Here is a 22,442-nt window from a genome sequence, read left to right as displayed (position 1 = left end):
TAACAATACCTTGGATACCTTGGTATGGATTAGTTTTTTACTATCATGATCCCTATGACAGTTCATTTTAAAAGTTCCGTACCCGAAATAGCAAAAATGTTATTTAGGTTAATAGTAAGTATTTATAAAAATAATTTTAGGGTCTCCTTACGTGTAGCTAAAAAAGAATAAAAATGCAAAATAAACATCTGGCACATCATTAGATAGGTCTTTACAGATAACATTAAGGTTGCTAATAACGTTTATTGATTAAGTGAATAGTTTTAGAAATAAAGCTTTATAAAGCTCTCTGCGAATCTAGCCCTTTAATGGGCAAACTTTGATTTTATATAGCAAAAATGACCATCCTAGAACACTGATTTTTAACTTAATTTCAAAGTGACAGGGTTAAGTTTTCCGTCACTTCTGATATTCTTATGCCCGTTAAAGGGCTTCACTCTATTGAATAGGTATGATCGGTTGAGCAATGAAAGACTGTTTAAAAAAACTGATCTTATTAAAGCGACGTAAGTACCGCGAAGATACGCTCTTTTGCTTGAACGGCTTTTTTGTGTTATATGAAGGTACAGAACCCAACATTATGCGTAAGTCCGACACGCACTTGGCCGGTATTTTATATGGAGTAGCTGTCACATAATAAAATTAGGACATTTTATTGGAAGTTTAGCATGTTAATTTACAGTGCAACCTCCATAACTCGAACCTCGATATGGCGAGATCCTCGTTAACACGAATTAAGATGCCATTCCTTTCCCTTCAAAACCCAAAACCTCCATAACTCGAAATATTTCACCTCATTAAGACGAAGTAACCAACTATCCTCTTCACGGTTATCCAGTACAATTTTTACCTCTATAACTCGGGAAATGACACATAGTTTACCTCTGCAACTTACAACAAACCTTTGTAACTCAAAACAGAAAAGTACTGTAATTTATGAGTTTGTATAATTAACCTATTTAACACGAATTGTTCATGCGTTTTATCTCTGTAACTCGAAACCTCTTTAAGATGAACAAAAACCTATTACCTCCCTTAGTGGATGCCCTCTATTAGATGAAACCTCGTTAACACAAAGTTTTTGACGTTACCCTTCAATTTCGTGCTATCGAGGTTACACTGTATTTAGAAATGCAACATTTTAATATATAAAAAACCTAGCCATCTATAAATTGGTATTGGTATTCTTCAATCATTAAAATCTATGCCGTACCTATATCACATATTTAGTAAAATAATTAGTTAATAAAAATACCTACAACCCGGTATCAGGTTCTGTTCGGTATTCTAAGATTGTTACAGCTTAACAAAAACTACGAGTATGTATCAGTTAACCGAAGTGCTTGTTTTTTATCATAACTTACTGCTGCATGTGTGTGTAGCCTGCTAAATAAGTTAGCATAGTCTATTGAGATTAAACTTGTCCTAACTTGTCTCACCTAATGGTTCTTGTTTGCGGATGCAAACAATCATTCGGGCCACAGAGCATGGCGTCCCTTCTCTCATTGTAATTGAAGTGCTTTTTATTCCTTTCAAGTGTAAGAATGTGAAGTGGAAAGTTGGCTCGGAGCATAGTGCCGGCCGTTGCAAAAGCTTATTGGTAAAATATATATGAAAAAAATGATGCCCTATTAATCCCCCGAGTAAAATTACGCCGATTTTCGTTTCGCAGACGGGTGTATTGGCAGAGGAACGTTTGGCAAGAATCATTACCCAGAGTAATTGTTTTCAAGAGTAGACAGTTGGCCGAATAATTGATACGCAGATTTACTTTTCGTAGAATGATCCTCTGGTAACCGTCACAATTACCCGAGAAACCATTGGTCGAAACGAAACACGGTTGGTAGAGTGCTTATTTGGTATTACATAATTATGAATTCTCATATGTGGATATGAGTTGAGTACAGAGCCCTAATATGTAAGAATGAAGATTTTTTACTAACATGGGCAGTTAATTGAGTCTTAGCGTTACAAAACTTGAAAATTTTAGTACAATTTCTAAAAATATTGCCCGTTTTTAATTAAGAGCCGCAGAAGTTTTTAGGTACCTATCTTGGTGTGTATAAAAAGGGTTATACAGATTGCAATAAATCGGATGCCGTTATAAATTGCTGTCTAGGTGCAAAGATTTAAAAATTTCGAAAACACCTACTTTAGGAAAATCTTTAGGTAAACGCATAAAATGTAAAACGTTACTCGACTAAACGCTGCTTAGTTGCTTAAACGAAAAGATTACTCTACCAATTGAACATCTTCCCATAAATGTTCTGCTAATTTGCACAGAAGCGAATTAGGTTCCCGAAAAATATATAGAAACATGAAAACGTAACTTTAATTCATTACAAATAAATTATAACGCGTTGCAAACTTGTTGACCAATCTCATCTCATCTTTACCACGCTTCAAGTGAACCAAAATAACGATTAAAAATAGTAAATTGTAAGTCACTTTTGGCTTAATAATTGTGACCGCGGTCGGCAAAACGTCCCACTTTGTCGCTTGCCATAAGGGCGAGATTTGTATGTTTCAAACGACAAAGTGGGACGTTTTGCCGGCCTATTAGGCTCGAAGAATTGGGATTACAAGAAAATAAATAACATGAAATTTACTCTATCTAGTAGTCTTTATTTTTCCACCGACTACATAGGGTGACCAGATCTGATCTGATCTTTCCAGTTTTACGGGACAACCGCATTCAAAATACGGAATTCGAGGTTAAAATACGGGACAGGTGTTTTTTTTTTAATTAAAAATCCACATTAATTTTTTATTACTAACATTTGGCATAATCAATTAAATAACCTATAAAATTGCTGAATTTCTTAATTCTTCTTTGCTGACTTTAAAAAACAATAATAAATATTATAAAATACAACAATTTTTATATAAACTGGAAAGGAAAATTTGAAATAATGAACTGAACCTATACATACATTATAAACTTTGCTTTTCCTTATGCATTACCATTAAAACAATCATAAATCAAGAATTTGTTGATTATATGGATAAAAAGGTGGATTAATCTGCTAAATAACATATACAAAAAAAAACTGACTTTCCAAATGAATTACCCTTAAAACGATAATAAATATGAATAACACAATTTTTAAATTATTTGGAAAATGTGAAATGATCAACTACATAACCGCTGTGTGCGAGAAAATAAATATTGTTCGGATAGGTATTTTTATCATTGAATGCCATTTAATCATAAAATTACGAGACAATGAACTGTCCCGTATTGGTTTCGCCAAATTACGGGACAATGACAAGTTCGTGCCTGAAATACGGGCCACCCTACGACGACGTCACATAATAGGTATTTATTAGATTATTATATTACTTACTGATCAATACAAAAAACATTAAGTCTCTGTTTAATTCAAGCAGTTAGTTTTTAGTCTTAGCGAGTCTTACCCTGCCCCCAGATATACAGGGCGTCCCAAGCCTACGGGACATCAAGGGAAAGTACCTTACTAAGTAGTAATTCTGCATTTAAAGGTTTTCTAAGAATTACTTACTTCGCCTGGGAATCGAACCGACTTAAATGTGAAAAAAATCACCCCTATTTTTATGATGCCAATCGAAAAAATGGACAAAAAATAATAATTCTTCTTAAGTAACATAGTATTTTTAAAGAAAGGAACAACGTAAAATGTTTGGGTCAAATTTCAAGAAGATTATTATCGGTTCGAATCCCAGACGAAGCAAGTAATTCTTAGAAAATCCATAAATGCAGAATTACTAACTTTTAAAAATAACGTAAAGTCTTCTTTCAGCAAAATATCCTACCTAATATATTTAAGGTACTTTCCCTGGATGTCCCATAGTTTTGGGACGTCCTGTACTTATACTCTGGTAATGAAAACATGACTAACTGGTATTCTGTCCTACCTCGCACAACAAATGTAACAATTATTGAAAAACTCATTCTATCTTCAAATTATTCAAGTAAATTGTTTGAGTAAACTGTTGTTTGGGTTAAAAAAGATAACTTAGTTAATTCAAATGTCTGTTTGATTTTATTTTATCTTTTTCGACGACGGGTGATAAATTGATAATCCATCCATTGTATGAAGACCGGATTATCACGACTTGCAAACGAAGACTGCCATGTGGTAAAATAAACATTTATTTTTATTACAACATTTTTTGGTTTTGCAGGTGTTGTAGGTAAGTACTATTGTTGTTTTAGTGCAACCATTATCGGTTCGCGCTACATTACGAATCAAAATATGGTTTTGTGCAATACAAAGCAGTTTTGAGATGGATGCAATTAGGCCACCAATTTTAAAAATTGCAGTCTGCAGCATTCTTTTTGGAACCTCGTTCCCGCTGCGCCCGACGCCAACGGCAGGGAAGTCGGGTCAGTGCCCGCGCGAAATCGCGTTTTCGGCAGTTATGCACATACTTACCTTTGTATTAACAGCAACACTCGTAACTGAATCTCGGTGAGCCTTTGTCTGTGCAATAAGGTTTACGAAAACTATATAGTATGGAGGTACGGTATTCAACTCACCAGTAATAAAAACGAATAGAACAACACGCCAAAAGTATCGGCGATCCGCTAGTAGTTTTACAAATACCTACAAGAGATAGGCAACTGTATATGTATATCTCCGGTTTGCGGTCAAATTTATCAGCCGCATTCTATTTGTTCACAATCTGTTTCTGTGAAGCCATTATAAAATAGGAGATAGGTACAAACTTTGTGAATATGCAGTGTCCAAATTCCTTGGATTCTGTATGTTTGGCTTCCACTTGACTCAATCGATATGAAACGTAGATATATACCGTTAGCATAAGCAAATAGCGAATGTCCCCATCGCTTAGAGCCTGTGAATACAACTGTAACATCGGCGTTGAACCCGCTTTGTGAATAGGTACAGGATCGGGGTAATAGCAAATACCCACATGACTTTTCGTTAATTCCGATACATTTTTACTTTTCTGTTGGTATTAAGTAACGAATAGCGAAAGTCACATTAACTACACCACCAGAGCTGACTAATAGCCAAGTAGCTTTTCCAAAGATATTTCTAGCGCAGGTGAGTGGACCCATTCAGTGCATTTTGCGCCGGCCTCGCAAATCGCGATAGGGATTTTTTTTACATAGACGTTATTCACGTCACGTCATGCCGTCGGAAAGTATGTAGGTAGGTACGTAATTAATATGAGTAGGTAAGATTGTAGCCAGAAAATAAGAAAGCAAATTAGTCTCTGGTGCAATGGTATATGGAAAAACACGGCCAGTGTAGCAGAGGCCTTAAACCTCCAGTAGTCTTTCCAGAGTAAGAGCAAGCTAAAGGCTAAATTGAGAAAGTAATATGGATATTAAACTAATAGATAAGTATCTATATTCAACTTATTTAATACATATAACCACATAAGTCTAGCAGATAGCTGCCTCCCACTCTTGTGCGCTAGGTTTTAGTGAGAGAACGCGGCGCGGCGCATTTGCGGTTGATGCAACTGCGCTTCTGAGAAGGCAATCAGCGCTCGCGGGTAACTGCAAAATGTGGTCAGATACCTAGTGTGTGCCGACTGTCGGTCGGTAATTGCAAAATTGTGCGGGCTGTCGCGGAACACGATTAAGTTCTTGTTGTACAACCCGTTTAGTCATGCTTGTTTATGTTGCTGAACCCAGTCTTAGGTATCTATCTACCTAACCTACCTACAGCTTCGGTATTATTACTATTTTTAAAAGCAGTTTCAAAATAAATATAACTAAAAACGCTGCAGCTACCGCAATTGCGGCGGGTTGTCGTGAAGGTAAAACTTAGGTTATATTAGGTCAAGATATAAGTAAATCAAATTATTACAAAACATACAGCTATTTTCATTTGCTTACCATACCATACCATACGTACCATATTATTTACCGATAGATTATAAAGATAGTAATTTTGACAGATTTTACAACATTGACAACATTATATATTTCTGACCCTATAATTTTATTGGTTCTCTACTACGTATATACTTACATTACCCTTTGTTCTCTACATTTATTATGTAAATACATTTATTTTTGATTTGAATTCCAATCTATACTTCCTATTTTTTCTTGTGATGAATGGCAATGGAATTTCACCTATTGTGCCGTAGAATTGGTAAAGTCACATTTTTTTTACTCCTTTGTATTTTTAGGGTTCCGTACCCAAAGGGTCAAACGGGACCCTATTACTGAGACTTCGCTGTCCGTCCGTCCGTCTGTCACCAGGCTGTATCTCATGAACCGTGATAGCTAGACAGTTGAAATTTTCACAGATGATGTATTTCTGTTGCCGCTATAACAACAAATAATACCACCTTGTAATACCATGGTTGACATTCAATAAATGATGATGATAATGACGATGAAATACTAAAAACAGAATAAAATAAATATTTAAGGGGGCTCCCATACAACAAACATATTTTTTTTGCCGTTTTTATAAATAATGGTACGGAACCCTTCGTGCGCGAGTCCGACTCGCACTTGCCCGGTTTTTTTTGTAATAAGCGACATTACATTTATATTACCTAATTAATATATGCAGTGTTCCGGAAGCTTTTTTTTTCCGAATCACATGGAAAACATCAGGTTTTATTAAAATGAAATGTCAATTGTATAATATTCATCGAATGGGAATACATTTAAGAACATAATCAGATGTTATTATTAAGTTAACGAAGGACCAATTTTTATCAGCAAAAACTAGAACACAAACATACAAATACTTAATATATAACTGGTATATACTGTAATGACGAGTTCTATCGGAAAAGTAGGCAAAGGGAAACGTAAAGACCGTTGGACAGATGCAATTCAAAGAGAAGCGGTAGAGAGTAGATACCCGGAAACGGATGAAGGAGGCCTTTACCCAAAACCCAGCTTTGACAAAAATAAGCTCGCAAAAATTCAATTATTTTAGTCTATTTGTATAATGCACGGAACCAAAATGGTATATTGTTATTGTAAACTAAAATCAGTAATATGGTCGCAGCGGTAGATTACATTTTTAGTGATCGAACCAAGAGAAGAGACGTAACGGAGGTAACCTGATAGTGTATCAAACTATGATGATAATTTTACAGCCGTTGAAATACGTATCCAATACGGGCGATAAATTAAACTAGTTACATATAAGCCGGTAAGTAAGGTTGTCAGAGCTCAACGAGGGGGGGGCGGGTTTAGGGTCGGCAACGCGCATGTAACTCCTCTGGAGTTGCAGGCGTTCATAGGCTACGGAGACTGCTTACCATCAGGCGGGCCGTATGCTTGTTTGCCACCGACGTAGTATAAAAAAAATGTTATACCTTTCAACGAGCTATTCTTGTATATATATGTGTCGGAGAAGGACTGAATTGTGCCATCTATCGCCTTTAAGAGGCTATTAATCACGCCATATTTGACAAATAGAGTAAGCTAAGGAGTTGGTTGGCTGGTTGTAATCAGTCTTGTCCAGTAAATACTGTGAGTTGAACATCGTATTTCAGTGAAAGCCCTCCTCATCCACTATTAACCAGATCCAGAAATCAGAAACTCTACACCGAAGGGAAATTCGAAGGATTAACATTTTTTATTCGTTATGCCACGAGCGTATAAAATTACTAAAAAAGCCATTGCATAAGTTTTTACCAAAACATTGACGTCTCTAAAGCTTGATCAATGGCAGATTCGTTTTTTTTTATATGGATTTTTATTGTAAAGATTGCCTTTATAATGCATGACATTTTAATATGACGAAATAATTAAAATTAAACGTTGTCCAAAACATGATGCGGACGGTCAGAAGACGGTTACAAAAATTTTAATGTGGTTAACTTTATGTTATACTGGCTGTGCCCGCGGCTCCGCCCGCGTGGAATTCGATCTGTGCCAGTAAGCGGCTAATTCACCCTTAATTTCTCTCCCTCTCCCCTGGAGGCGGAACTTGAAGTAAAGTTGACAGATGGATACCCTAGAGTTTTAGAATTAAACATTTTCATTATCATTTAGCCATCCCGTTATCTAAGTACCTATAAGGTGGCCAGTGGCATATATCCGATTTTAGTTTTTGTTTTAGTTTCAATAATCCATTTTAGTTCAAATGATCCAGAGCCCAATAGTCTCGTGCTAGACCGTTTATTATAAACCTTTTGGAATCAATTTTTTTAATAATTATAATTCCATGAATTAATTTGTTCATATTGAACTACGCATTTCAATAGAACAACCCAATAGTAGGAATTGTTTACCAATACCTCACATTTCGGTACTTAATTCAATACCGATGCATAGGTTTGTTTTTCCCATCATTTTCCCACAAGCGACACCGATTGTTCCAAGTTGTCAGGACACCCAACATCCTGTTGTGGTCACATTCGTAAAGAGCCAGTGCTAAGAATTGTTCATGTGTAAGTGACAACCTGACAACTGAGTACCTACGTATATGAACGACCTATATAGCTATGAGCTACCTAAATATTCATGGCTATGTAAGTTACAGAGTTAATGTGTGTTAAACCGCAACTAGTCCCTGTACAGTCGGCATCAAATAGATTGTGACGGCCAAAGTGGCCAAATATGACGTAACACATCATTTTAACTATAGAAAGAAAGATGTGTCCTGCTTTATTTAGCCACTTTTACCGTGAATAAAATGTCTATTTGATGCTGACTTATACATAGTCAACCCAACTTACATGTAATACGTGTAGAAGGCGTAGCTATTTTTTTTACGTATAAGGGCCACTTGCACCAATCAATAACCAAAGGTTAACCAGTTAAACCTGGAGTTACCATGGGTAACAGTACAATTTGACACTGAGTTAACGGTTTAACCGGTTAACCTGCCGTTACCATGGTTACCAGTACAATTTGACACTGGGTTAACGGTATAATTGGTTAACCTGCATTTACCATGGTTACCTGTACAATTTGACTCTGGGTTAACGGTTTAACCGGTTAACCTGCGGTTGCTATGGTTACCAGTAAAATTTGACACTGGGTTAACGATTTAATCGGTTAACCTGCAGTTACCATGGTTACCAGTACAATTTGACACTGGGTTAACGGTTTAACCGGTTAACTCCGGGTTAGTGGGATGGTGCAAGTAGCCCTAAGAGTCAAATAATGCGATTCGCATCATTAGTTTAGTCGGAAAACGTCAATGCTGGACAAAGGCCTCCCGCTAGGAATTCACAACGACCGGTTGTGTGCACGTGCACCTCTCATACAACGATTACTTGGTACTTATTATATATATCGTTGTCTAAGTACCCTCAACACAAGCCTTATTGAGCTTACTGTGGGACTTAGTCAATTTGTGTAATAATGTCCTATAATATTTATTTATTTTTATTTATTTATTATACTTACATTACTGCTCAGATTGTCAATACACGTCAATCTGGACTTTCCGCCTTGTTGTTCCCTATAGGAAATTACATGTTCAGCTGTTCGTCACTCGAGGACCCTTACTTACATCTAATATACTTAGAACATAAGCCAAAACAGTTTCCACTTATAGTTAATACAAGATGATGTCATTAATTTTAACAGTAATACAGGTAATACTTATCAATTAAAAGTATTTAGTAGTAGTAGTAGTAATTCACGCGAACTGATTAGAGTGTACTTTGAACGGAGAGGTATGACCATTGAACCGTAGAGAACCAGTATTATGCGCCATGAGTTGTTGTTGTTTTGACAACAAACTATGTAAGCGGAGCGTGGATCTCACGACCCAAACGCGTACTGTAAGCGTGGACCTACATATAACTTTAAAATAGTCGAAAATAAATAAAAAAAGGCCTAAACGCGTAAGCGCCATGAATTACACGGCGCTTATGACGTTTTAGTCACGCTGTACAGGTTGCGGTTGCGACAATTTCATTGTTTGGTATGGCTTCTCTATAGTAATAATAACTCAATGGGTAATTTGCGAAATTCCATGGGAACGGGAATCACGCGGGAAAATCAGAATAATAAAACAAGCCTTTGTTACTTAACATCTTGCGTCATAATTTTAGTAACTTAAGTAAGTACAGTCAAGGTATTAAATATCGATACGGTCAAAGTGCCAAACATATGTATACACGACCTTATTGCCTATAAATATTGAATATTAAGGTAGTGTGTTCATATTTTTGTCACTTAGTCCGTATCGAAATTTAATACCTTGACTGTACTTAATAGTTTATAACCTCCGACGCAAAAACATGGGTGATATAATAGTTTGACCGCTTTATGTGTGTGCATTTTTTTAAAGTTAGATAAACAGATTTTCTAGCGGAGCATTTTATTTACATTGTATTCTTTGGTTTAATTTTTATATTTATGCAATTCACTTCAGAAGGAAGAGGGTAAATGAACCTTCAACATTAAAGTACATAATTTGTTTTTAAAATCATTTACTAATAATCGCTCTTTTTTCCTGCAGGTGTCCGGTCGCATGCTGCTGCTGGTGTTAGTGGTGGCGGCCGGCGCGCGCGCCGCCGCCGCCGCGGACCTCTGCTCGCTGCACCTCATCCCCTCCAACACCACCTACATGCAGTTCACCAAGGAACCGGTCGCGCTCGAGTACGGCTTCCAGGGCCAATTTAAAAGCATCCACTGCTGCGTGAAAGGATACCGAAGCATCGAATGGTAAGCACTTGCTCGTAATTTACATATATTGGCTAGTATATACCTAAGTGTTGCATTATTGATGGCAACATTCGAAAATAACATCAATTTTGCCCATATACTATTAGACCAATCACATTGATCCAACAAAAGCGTTTTGAGGAATTAGTTTTCCAGCAAACTGGAAATCGTCTCAATACCTTCATTTGGTCCTAAATGCGTGTAATAAATAAATAAATATTATAGGACATTATTACACAAATTGACTTAGTGAGCTCATGAAGGCTTGTGTTGTGGGTATTTAGACAACGATATACAGTATGTTTATTAACTAAAACCATTTACTCAAACCCTTTAATATTTAGGTCATACTGAGCAACTTCTATTATGGGGCCATGTATATAATATATAAATACTTAAATACATAGAAAACACCCATGACTCAGGAAGAAATATCTGTGTTCATGATACAAATAAATTCCCTTACCAGGATTTGAACCCGGAACTATTGGCTTCATACCTAGGCACACCCAGGTCACTACCCACAGGGTAAGACCGGTCGTGTAATCCGAGTTTGCATGCAGCAGAAGTTGTGAAGAACTTATGGGTGCCTTGAGAGATACATTCCATTCCTTCGATTACCAAACCATATGACGAAGGAACCTACCATCAATTACAGTGGCACTTCCAGCAAGGTAAGGTCGATCAGACCCTGGTGAAAAAGCGCTTTCGGATTTTTAACATGATCATACTAAAATAAAGAAATTCAAAATGGCGGCCATTTTTTAACATGAACTTGATCATACTAAAATAAAGAAATTCAAAATGGTGGCCATTTTTTTAACATGATCATGATCATACTAAAATAAAGAAATTCAAAATGGCGGCCATTTTTTACAACTTCGACTATGAATTCATATTAAGGTACCTTTCGGATTCTCAGATATCAATTTTCATCATGAATATAACAAATTTTCCGTCGGACGTATCGTTTTCGATTTACAAGCAAAAATCTTAAAAAGAGCAAAATGTCTGCACACCTGGGATTGCGCAAAATCTCATTACACATAATACCAAATACGTACAGGACCAAATGAAGGTATTAAAACAATTTCCTGCTTGCTGGGAATTAATTCCTCGAATTTTGATTGGCCTATGTTATTAAGTAGGCCTTCCAGGTATGGATTGTTTAAAGAATCTGTATAGGATCCATTTAAACAATGAAAACCCAAATTTGTAACCAATGTAAACGCAAACTATTTATTACTTAACGCAAAATCATCGTTTCCCGGAATTAAGGCAAAATAAAGGTAGTTACCGTACCATAAACTAAACCGTCCTAACCTTAATTTCGAACGACATAATTGTTATGTAATATGTATGTACTGGTACGTAGACCGTAGAGATATAATATTATAATAATACATACGTTCATATCATACCAATTAGCGGTCAACATCCCTCAAATAGATAATTAGTGTGATCAGTGAAGAGCTCCGTAAGGTAACCTCCAATGCCGACATTGTAATTGTAGTGACTTGTCGTACTATTCGCTTACCGCAGTTATGGATTTTAGTCTCCTGCATTTTATTCTGTTCCCAATATCCAAAAGTTAGATACCGCTTAAAACTAGATATGGACTCCCAAACGGGGACAGAATAATCAACTTTTGTTTTTGTGCGTGTGTATTTGCGTATGACCCGATGTAAGGTAAAACTGGCGTAAGTTAGATACCAAAAGTGTTGATTGGCCTAACCTCAATTTATTTTAAGCCAGTACCTACCGGTATTGATACAAACCAATCTCAAACTGGTAAAGTAGAATTAGAGTTAACAGACTTTTTTTAAGAACGGCCATATTTATATAACCTTACCAGCGTGTTTTATTCTCATAATCTGCAATGTTGACTTGCAGAGAACCATTCCGATGATTAGATATGACGTATTCGGCAGATGTATGGCGCTGGCGCGGTAATAAGTGCGAGCAATTCTCGGAAGGAGCCCGCTGCGGGCGCCGCGCCCGCGTGATAGCCACATACTTGTAGGTAGCTACCGATATAATAATCCGCAGATGTACTATTATGCACATTCCCGTACGTAGTGTCTGGGCTCACCCTCGCTTTGTTTCCTACATACGTAAATATAGTTCAGTCACATGCAGAGCGAGGTGACCTCCCCTGCATAGGCTGATTGTATGTCACCTCTCTCTTCAGCTGACTGTACACTAGGTTCTGCCCGCGACTTCGCCTGTGTAGAGTAAAGTGATGATGATTGATAAAAACTATCCCATGTCCTTCATACATACAAAATTTACGAAAAAATACTTCATATAAACGTAGTCCCCATTTTCTTCTCTGAATATTGACATTATGGATAATGTTTTTACGTACATATTTTGATGTATACTTACCCCTATGTTTGACTTTCTTAGATTTTTTTTATTTGTGTAAAAATTAAGAGCAAAACACAGATTTCATACAAATTTTTATATGCTCCTAACTTGTGTAATAATTAAAGATTAGGAAAAAATCATACATGGGGCATAGCTGTGGTTGATATACAACAAATTGTGTCAAAACATTTTTAATGATGTTATTGATGTTAATATCCAGAAAGGAAAATGAGAACTACGTTTGTATAAAAAAAGCGGTTTCGGGGCAGCCGTGGCCCGTGGCCTATCCTCTTAACAGAAGAAGAAGAAAAAGAAGAGGTAACAGACAGACTGACAAGTACTGTCGCATTTCTTATATTTGTAGGGGTTATTCCAGAGGGCGGGAAATGGCAATTCGTGGATGTGATTCGATTTTGTCGACGATGGATGATGCGAATCTGAGTAGGTTACCTCTGAACCGATTTAGGTGAAATTAGAGATAGGGATAGTTTGCGGCCCAGGGTAAGACGGGATAGTTTTCATCAATCATCATCATACGTCGGGGTTTTCGGTGCGGGAATGTTTTCTTGTATTTATAACTTTGTCTATTGTAAAATAATTACCAAACTATGAATTAAAAATAGAAGGTAAGCTTCAAATGCGCTTAGAAATATTAAAATAGTATTGGTTTTTATAGTTTTAACCTGTTTTTTGGCTAGTGTAAAACATTTCCGCACCGAAAACCCCGGGGTATGATCATCATCATCATTCCACGCAGATGGAGCCGCGGACAGAAGGTATATTATTATAATTAACAAAAGCGCCCAATGTCTTCCGATCTGTGTTAGCATAATCAATTGAGTTGAGTTTGTTCGTTATTTACCTACAATGAATGAACTCTTGTTACATAATTTGAATTAGGCATGTATACGGAAAGCAACCTACAAAAGCTGCGCGTCTTCCCTGAATAGATATAATAAATAGCCCATCGGAAAAGGTTTAAATTTAAACTCTTCAATCGCACTTAATTATATTCTTAAAGAGGATAGTAAAGGACGGCTTCTCCATTCAAACGTTAGTACCCATTTTCCTCTCTGAATATTGACATTATGGAAAAACGAGGAATGTCCCGTCGTGATACGAGTACATAAGATTTAAGAGCGAAAAACAGAATCGATAAAAAATTAAAAGCTCATAATAATAAAAAAACCGGACAAGTGCGAGTCGGACTCGCTCACCGAGGGTTCCGTACAAATTTAACTTATTTTTACAACAAATTTAGAGTTTTGATATTTTTCCCTGGACTTGTAGTGTAAGAAAATATTACTTGCCAAATTTCGTTTTCCTAGGTCAACTGGAAGTACCTTATGAATTTTGAATCCCTTGAGTGTCAAAATATGTATACGATTTTTTTGTGGCATAAACGGACGTATCTTTTTTACATTAACTTAGAAGTTTCATTTTTGCATAGCTTAAAGGGGTTGTAGACCTGAATATATGGTTTTAATTTCAACTCGATAATGCCACGTGTTCCCGAGATACAGGGTATTGAGTGTATTGACAGACAGATGGACGGACGGACAACAAAGTGATCCTATAAGGGTTCCGTTTATCTTTTTGAGGTACGTGACCACAAAAATCGATAAAAATCAACCGAAGGGGAATTTGTAGCTGTGATCAATCAATATTATAAATATAGGACTACGCGTTTACTGCCTTGAATTAATAATTAATAATCTGGCTGCGAGCACAATGTTGCGCGTTGAGCATAACGTCGGAGGTAGTTAAACTAAGGAAGGAAGGTGTGAATTTAATTTTATGACCCTACAACAAGATTTAATAGACTACAAGTACGAGAATGCATATAAGATAAGTACTTGTGCGGAAAATACGTTTTTCATGTCAGCAGCTCGAACAAGGGTAATTTGCTGCTTAAAAACAGGGAGCAAAATCGCTTTTTGCTCACTGAGTGAGACAAAATAACATTCAAGTTACCTTTATATTAGAATGTCATTTCAACGTGCGGGGCCTAATACACGTTCGAAGTATTTGGATTATATTGTCTTTGTCCCTTTCACATCATTAGCAAAAAGAAAGAGACAAATAAAGTGCATATGTAATTCAACGGTAAATTGACGGTTTATAATAAACTCCCGAAATAAGTCAGACCGCATCGTTCCAAAAAGTCTTAATTCGTAATAATGAATTAATGAAATAAAAGTATAATATTTAAAATTTAAATTTATTTTATTATACAACCAAAACAATGAACTTATACAAATTTACGCAATTTTTACGCAGTAAATAATTCTACTTAGCTACCTTTAACGATCTCTACTACAGTTGACAAATAGTAGTGTCTGCAATTCGGACCGTATCTTACAAAGTTTTTTTTACAAAAAACAGTTGTCGATTGAACTGTCTATTGATGTTCGTTAATTAATTATTTTCGTATTATTTTATTGAAATTTCTTTCGTTTTGTTTTATTGCGGTAGTTAAAGTTAATTGTTAGAATACCTTCAGAAAACATGAGTGAAATAGTGATAAAGACGGATTACATTTTTTTCAGGTTTTTTTTTATGGCTGACTGACGTGAAAATGTTTGTGTACTACACGAGATCAAAGTTATTTCTTGTTGTACAAATAACTATTTCTTCGTAATTCTATTGATATTGCCAACACATATAAGGATAGTAATTTAAAAGCATACCTTTCATATACTTTGTAAATGCCAATATTATTACTATAAAATATTTAAAAAGGTATTTATGGTTCTCAGTAGATTTGAAGAACTATATATCCTCGATATACGTGTTACATTATTCCTCTACCCTACGCCACTGCATATTCGTAGTTTAAGGGACATAGCCAGCCGTTAGTGTTTCTCATTGATATATATCTAAATTATCCAAGGACAGGCCTTACGGGCCATAAGAATGGGACCAGTATAGCGGTGTCACGCACACGAATTCGAGCCAATCGGGCAGTCTAACGTAGATATAATTATGTTACTTAAATGTATATGTCCAATTTATTATTAGGTATTTCAGAATATCGTTTTAAAACGACAGCGTAAAGGATGACTCACTCTATAGTGCCGAGGCGCCCGACACATCATTTTCTATGACGGCTGATCGGTGATCACGTGGTGCTTTCCATAGGAAACGAGTGTCGGAAGCTCCGGCCCGGCCCCGGCCCGGTCTAGCGTGAGTCATATACGACTGTATAGCAGCTGCTAGGATTCGCGCAACTAGCAAGTAGTTTTGTGTTAGGGCTAAAGTAGGTATGTATTATAGTTTGCAAACCCGGAACAGATATCCATGATCAATTTAGCGTCCCGGGCGAGGTGGGTTGAGGACCAAAGTTTCTTAAGTCGCGATGACAACAAAAATACACGTTCATGTGACCAGATGACTGACTGGTCTTTGCGCCACTATAAACCGCCTGACGATTATTTTATTCACAATAGTTTCAATCCGCATGCGATAACCAATTTGTTTTACGTATTTGGGTGACTACTGTTTCTCAATCCACCAATGGACCAACAGCTAACGTTCACTAAGCTTTAATATACATCTCCCTTAACCACTCTACGAGTTATCGCCCTAGTTGCAATGACCAACGAAATTTGCGCCTGGCCTGCGGACTATTATGTAATGTTATTGTCCACTTATTCAAACTTGTTTTATATGAGTTTTCTAAGAATCCGCGAACTGTAATTGTTTCATGTTATGCATTCATCACAATGCTAAATTGTCATTTTAATTGCTGACTTCGAGCATGGCGTCAATGACCGGGACTCACCTTTAGCTGTTCATTTGTTCATCAAGAAGAAACTAACTACTGCAGATAGTGCAGAATTGTAGATACTGTCAGTGTCAGTTTATTTTATTTTTTTAATTGCTTTTATTTACTTTCACTCGCCCCGGAGGCCAATTCAAATGTAAATTTAGACATCTAATTGATATCTAAAAGATATTATTTAGTTATCATTCGCGTCCATTTTGCTCGTACTTGTCCGTACATGTATTTGCGTAAGCGAGACGCACGGACGAATGGTAACAAAATGACATCATTTTGATGGGCAAAATGTAAGTTTCTCAAAATGTAACTCTGTCTGCCCGTAATCGGATCTTTCAAGTTTATATTTGATTCAGGTGAAAATTAGCATTTAAAGGTAGCTTCGGGGACAATGCAATTTCATGAAATGTTATGATGTGAGTGACCAAAGGTGGCCATTACAACTCGGTGAGCCCAGATTCACTAACAGACCGAATCGAACGTAGACTGACATCAGAATCACATCTAAATGATGTTATTCAATTATGGTACTTTTAGCTGACGTAGAACCATGCCGCCTCCATGTACACAGATATTATATACTCGTACTATATTGTACTTACTGTACTCGTAGAATCACCAGGCCTTTTTAGGGAATATAACCAATTGATTGGAACGTCAATCGAACAAGACAGCTCAATCGAACAGGCGAGGCAGACTGTTTATCCTGTCGTAAAATTATTTCGTAAAATGTACGAAATGTATTAATATATTTGATTCACAATACACACAGAGCATGATGACACACCCAACCTGAGGCCTGAAGGCTGAAATAGCAAATACTCGTTCCATGGCGGCATTTGGCGGTAAAATATTTTATGCGAGCCTCATCGCTAACAGAGCAATTGCAGTCACTCATCACCATACGTAGTACTTGTACGTAGTCAATTATACAGGTCATAGTCATCATTATAAAAAATAATAGTATTAAATATACTCGATGAAAATAAGCGAGCAAACTACAGACGATTTTTGTTAACATACGAGTGATGCGAGTGTGATACGCAACGTGATACTCAATAGTTCCAAACGTAAGCTCACTTTAAAAGTTAACCTCTTTTGTACTCGTATGTTGACATTTGGCATTAGGAAATGGTGACCAAATTACGAAGTACAGCCCATTGTGGGATCTTCGAGCGTATTACAATTACCACGTAATTGGTTCGAGTTGTATTTATGTTCAATTAATGAATGTTAATTATTGCTATATTGTATATAGGCCAATCAAATTAAATACAAAATAGCGTTTCGAGGAATTAATTCCTAACAAGCTACAAAATCCACTTAATACTTTCATTTGGCCCAGGAGGTGTGCATACAGTTTGGGAGCCTTAGGAGATACATTTTTATCCTTGGATTGCCAAACCACTCGATGTAAAAGGAACCCGCCATCAATTACAATTGCACTGTCAGCAAGGCCTGGTGGATCAGACACTGGTAAACAGACATGTTTTGGGAATTTAAACATGATTATACTAAAAAAATGTATGAATATCTCCTCGGATTACACGGATTTAGGACCAAATGAAGGTATTAAAACGAATTAATTCTTCGAAAAAATCTAATTTGTTTGCGCATAAATATGATATTTCATCGTGTCGTCATGTCATCAAGCACTTACGAGTATCATTGCTTATTATTACCTTCTACAGACTTTGCTACAAAAACAAATGGCAAGCGAATTTAGATAATTCCTGGCTAAGTAGGACATAGGAGCAACAAATTCAATCAATTAATCAAATGCCGCAGTGTATCGCAAATTTTATCGTTCGTTTCGTATTTGTATCATTTATTGGAAAGTGGAAAACTTTCTCAAGCCAATCGCAAGACCAGGGTCAAGGTATTCAAAAGGTACCATGACACAAAGCTGAGTGGAAAACTGGAAACCTTTTCATTGACGTTGTAAAGTGTTTTTTTGTCATGTTTTAGTTTAGTCTAGTTGTGTAAGCGTCCTGAATACATTTATACATTACATACATTTGATTATATTATATTGTATTCCATTATCTTATCAGTGAGGTGTGTACAGGCCTTTCGCGCGTCTGTAGCAATTAGTTAACACTAACAATTTAAGAGGGAAGAATAGATTGATCGCAAATCTAGCGAAATAACGGTTTTTTTTTCTATGAATATCCATTTCGGGAGAAAACGTTTTCCACTTACTAAATCTTAACAAATCACTTTGCTTTTGATGTCCATCGCTTCAGCATTAGTACATTACGATACAAGTGCGAAAAATAGGAAATTCGAAACGAGTGGCGATAAATTAAAACACGACCGAAGGGAGTGTTTTAAATCGACACGAGTTGCGAATTACCTATTCGCACATGTATCGTACAACGTTTTACAGTACATATGGCCCTTTAAATGTTCGACACAGTAACATAATATGCTACTTCTCGCACTAGTGCTATAAAGTAGCCCCATATGTACTGTAAAATATATTTTAGGTTTGTGTGTTTCGTTTTTTTATATTTTTTTTTTGCTTTTGCAAATTTTGATACTAAGAACCTATAAACCTTGTTTTTCACTGTGTCAATAACATACAAAAAAATCATGGAGAATGGAAAATGTTTAGAAGTGGAAAAACGTTTTCTCTTATTGTATGGACGATCACGTGGTATCATCCCTTTTAAGACGAAGATTCGGTTTGCCCGTTCGTTGCACCAAAGTTAATCATAAACATAACGAAAATGTTGGTAGGTACCTAGTTTGTCGAAGTTTGCTTTATGAGCCATAATAAATTGCTGTAAGATGTGTTTGAGCGTAGTGTTTAGACATGGTTATATAAATGAGCTAACTAGAATAACTCGAGGCCAAATTAGAAATATTCAAATGTGTGACACATTGATTAGGTATTTTTAAAAGTGATTCTACCTACTGGCTACAAATACGCAAACAGGGCAATCAAAGTAAGTACCTGCCTAGTTAGTAGGCACTCCTGCCTACTTTTTCTTGACTATGTAAGTAAGTACTTAATTTAAGGCGTTTTTTTTCTCTTTAATCTCACGAAGAAATATCAATCAGATTTTTTTTTTCAAGTTATTTAACAAAAATCCATCAAACAAATGTAATAGGTACCTAACTAAAATAAGTGAACGCCACGCACTACTTAAACATCAATACCCTAGTGTAAATTTATTCGATAGCGAAACGTGACGAACGCGAGAATGAGACTTAACGCAAACGCGTACGTCACGTTACGATATCGAATAAATGTACACTAGGGGTACAGAATGAGACTTAACGCAAACGCGTACGTCACGTTACGATATCGAATAAATTTACACTAGGGGTTCTAGTAGGTAAGTTAACAATCATATTTACGTTATAAAACATTTACGCATATCATAATAGTAACTTATACTTGCGTAAACGAGGTCGACGCGTTTGAATGCATGCATTTACTAATTATTAGTTACTGAACAAAAAACACACTGACTGTTTTTGAGACATAATGCAAACGCGTTCGTTGCATTACGTTATGAAATTTCGACTAAAGGTACAGAGGGCCTACCGGGAACCACGTTCGACGTGTTTCCTCCCTGTCACACTGAGGTACGAATTTACAAGTGCGACGGAGAGGCAACACGTCGAACGTGGTTCGCTTCGCGGTAGGCCCTCAGGTTATAGCACGAGGTGGTCGGTGAGCCGAGCGGTTGACAAAAGGTGGTCGTGCGCGCGGTACCTGGCCGCGCCGGTATCTGCCAAGGTATCGCACGTCGCCGCGAACCTGTATTATGCCGGTTCCAGGAAGGCGCTTTGTTCGTAGCCGCTGCCCTTCCTCCATGTTCCATTCGCCCCGACTCGCTACAATGAACCGGCTGCTGTGAGAACAATGAGAGCCATTACACGATGATGATGATGAACGGACGTGTCTGTTTATATTCTGATATACGAGCACATATAGTAACAATTAAAATATGTCTGAAATCATGCTTGGAAATCTTACTGCAACTGCTAGTTTTTCCAAAACATGTTCCGATTTTAAACTCAGTTTAATTTAATAATATAAAAATGAAAATCATATTGATCTACGAACATTTCTAGTTCTTGGAACGAATTTGATGGCTTCGTGAGATATGCTGATATGAGAGTTCGGTATTGGTCTGGTTACTGCTGAAATATTAAAGAAATTGTTGGTAACGTTATCCACGTAACGTAATTTACAATAATAATATTTAATTTGTGACCCATTCCGTACCTTGTTACAGTGACAAACAACATGAAAATCGCTAGAGACCTCATACTATTATCACTATCACAAGGTACGAAATGGGTCACACTACGTACTGTCAAAAGAATTCATGTGTGACTCACACATGAATTCTTTTGACAGTACGTAATAAAACTTTGTAAGTGAATTTTCATTTTCTGCTATACATGTAACGAAAAATAATTCGAAAATAAGTTATTTGTTTAGCTATGAAGCCCGCATCTTATTTTAAACAGTGCTACCAATTATAAAGGAAGTGAGAGAATCTTAATCTATATGCGGTGTCAACATCGTCTATTTATTTTAGAAAAGGTACTTATTTGTCTCATGTCAGAACGGGCGCGCACGGATACGGGTGGAATAAGATCAGGGGCCCTATTTGAGTCCAGTCTAAGTGACAGAAGGGGCATACGAGCTTCAAAGTAAGATCCAACTTCGCCCATTATGATACTTGATACTTGTAACGTTTTTCGTTTTACTTGTATGCTTTTTGTGTGATTTCATTCTCTTGGATAAAAATTATCTTCGCGCTGCTGAATACCTAACCCGTAATATGTGGTCGTGGTTGAAACGTGGATTGGATGATCCGTTCACCATTATAACTAATTTGTATGGAATTCGGCGGCGGACCCAGATTGGGTTCAGACTTTGTGTTGTGCCCGAGGGATTTCTCGAAACCCGGACAGAAAAAAGACTTGCAACTCATCCTTCAGCATAAACTACTACTGAGCTATTTTATTTGGGATTTTATTTTATTCAATATTTCCATACCTATCGGCTACACTTGTATACCTAAGTATAAGGCGATGGTACCTCATACCCTATTATTCTCATAGGCTATTATTTTATTCCCATTGTTATTTCCTTTACTAAATGTTATACCTATCTACCTGTCGTACACATAAACAATAGAGTTTCTACTGTTTACCTATTTTAAGACACCTACCTACTTTCTTAATGGACCTTTGTTGTAGGCATAACCAAGCTTAACCAATGCTCTTATACCATCCATTTTTGCTGGGGGGGTTGAATTTAAAGATAGCACGGACATAACAGGTTCTATGATATTAATTAGTGACAGGTTTACAATTTACTAACGGTTTACGCAATCCCTTTTTGCTCTTGATAGACTTTTGATGGATGGTGGCACCCAACAAATGAAAATAAACTTTTATTAATGATACACATGCAGACAATAAAACGCCAATAGAGAAAACGATGTGCGATTTCAAAGGTATAGCCTGTCCGATTACCGTCCGTCCGTCCGTCGTTGTCCGAAGCGCCGGTCCGCTATACCTAGTTTAAAGTATTGCAAATCATTAGATACTTTTGATAGACATGTATAAATCATATACCTTTGTATTTTCACTTAGTACCTATGTGTATGGGGACCATAGGTACTTATAATATCGCCATATAAA

The 22,442-nt window shown here is 36.6% G+C and overlaps 1 protein-coding gene across 1 annotated transcript in view; it reads left to right on the top strand.

The window, feature by feature from the left end:
- LOC133521222 (uncharacterized) overlaps positions 1-22,442 on the top strand; it is a 51,762-nt gene that overhangs the window by 696 nt on the left and 28,624 nt on the right. Inside the window, exon 2 of the mRNA XM_061856070.1 lies at positions 10,410-10,615. Coding sequence (XP_061712054.1) covers positions 10,422-10,615 — 194 coding nt within the window. The 5' untranslated portion in view covers positions 10,410-10,421. The remainder of the gene's footprint in view (positions 1-10,409; positions 10,616-22,442) is intronic.

The sequence above is a fragment of the Cydia pomonella genome, chromosome 1 (genome assembly GCF_033807575.1).
Source record: "Cydia pomonella isolate Wapato2018A chromosome 1, ilCydPomo1, whole genome shotgun sequence".
NCBI classification, from domain to species: domain Eukaryota; kingdom Metazoa; phylum Arthropoda; class Insecta; order Lepidoptera; family Tortricidae; genus Cydia; species Cydia pomonella.
This window is presented reverse-complemented; position numbering and strand designations above follow the sequence as displayed.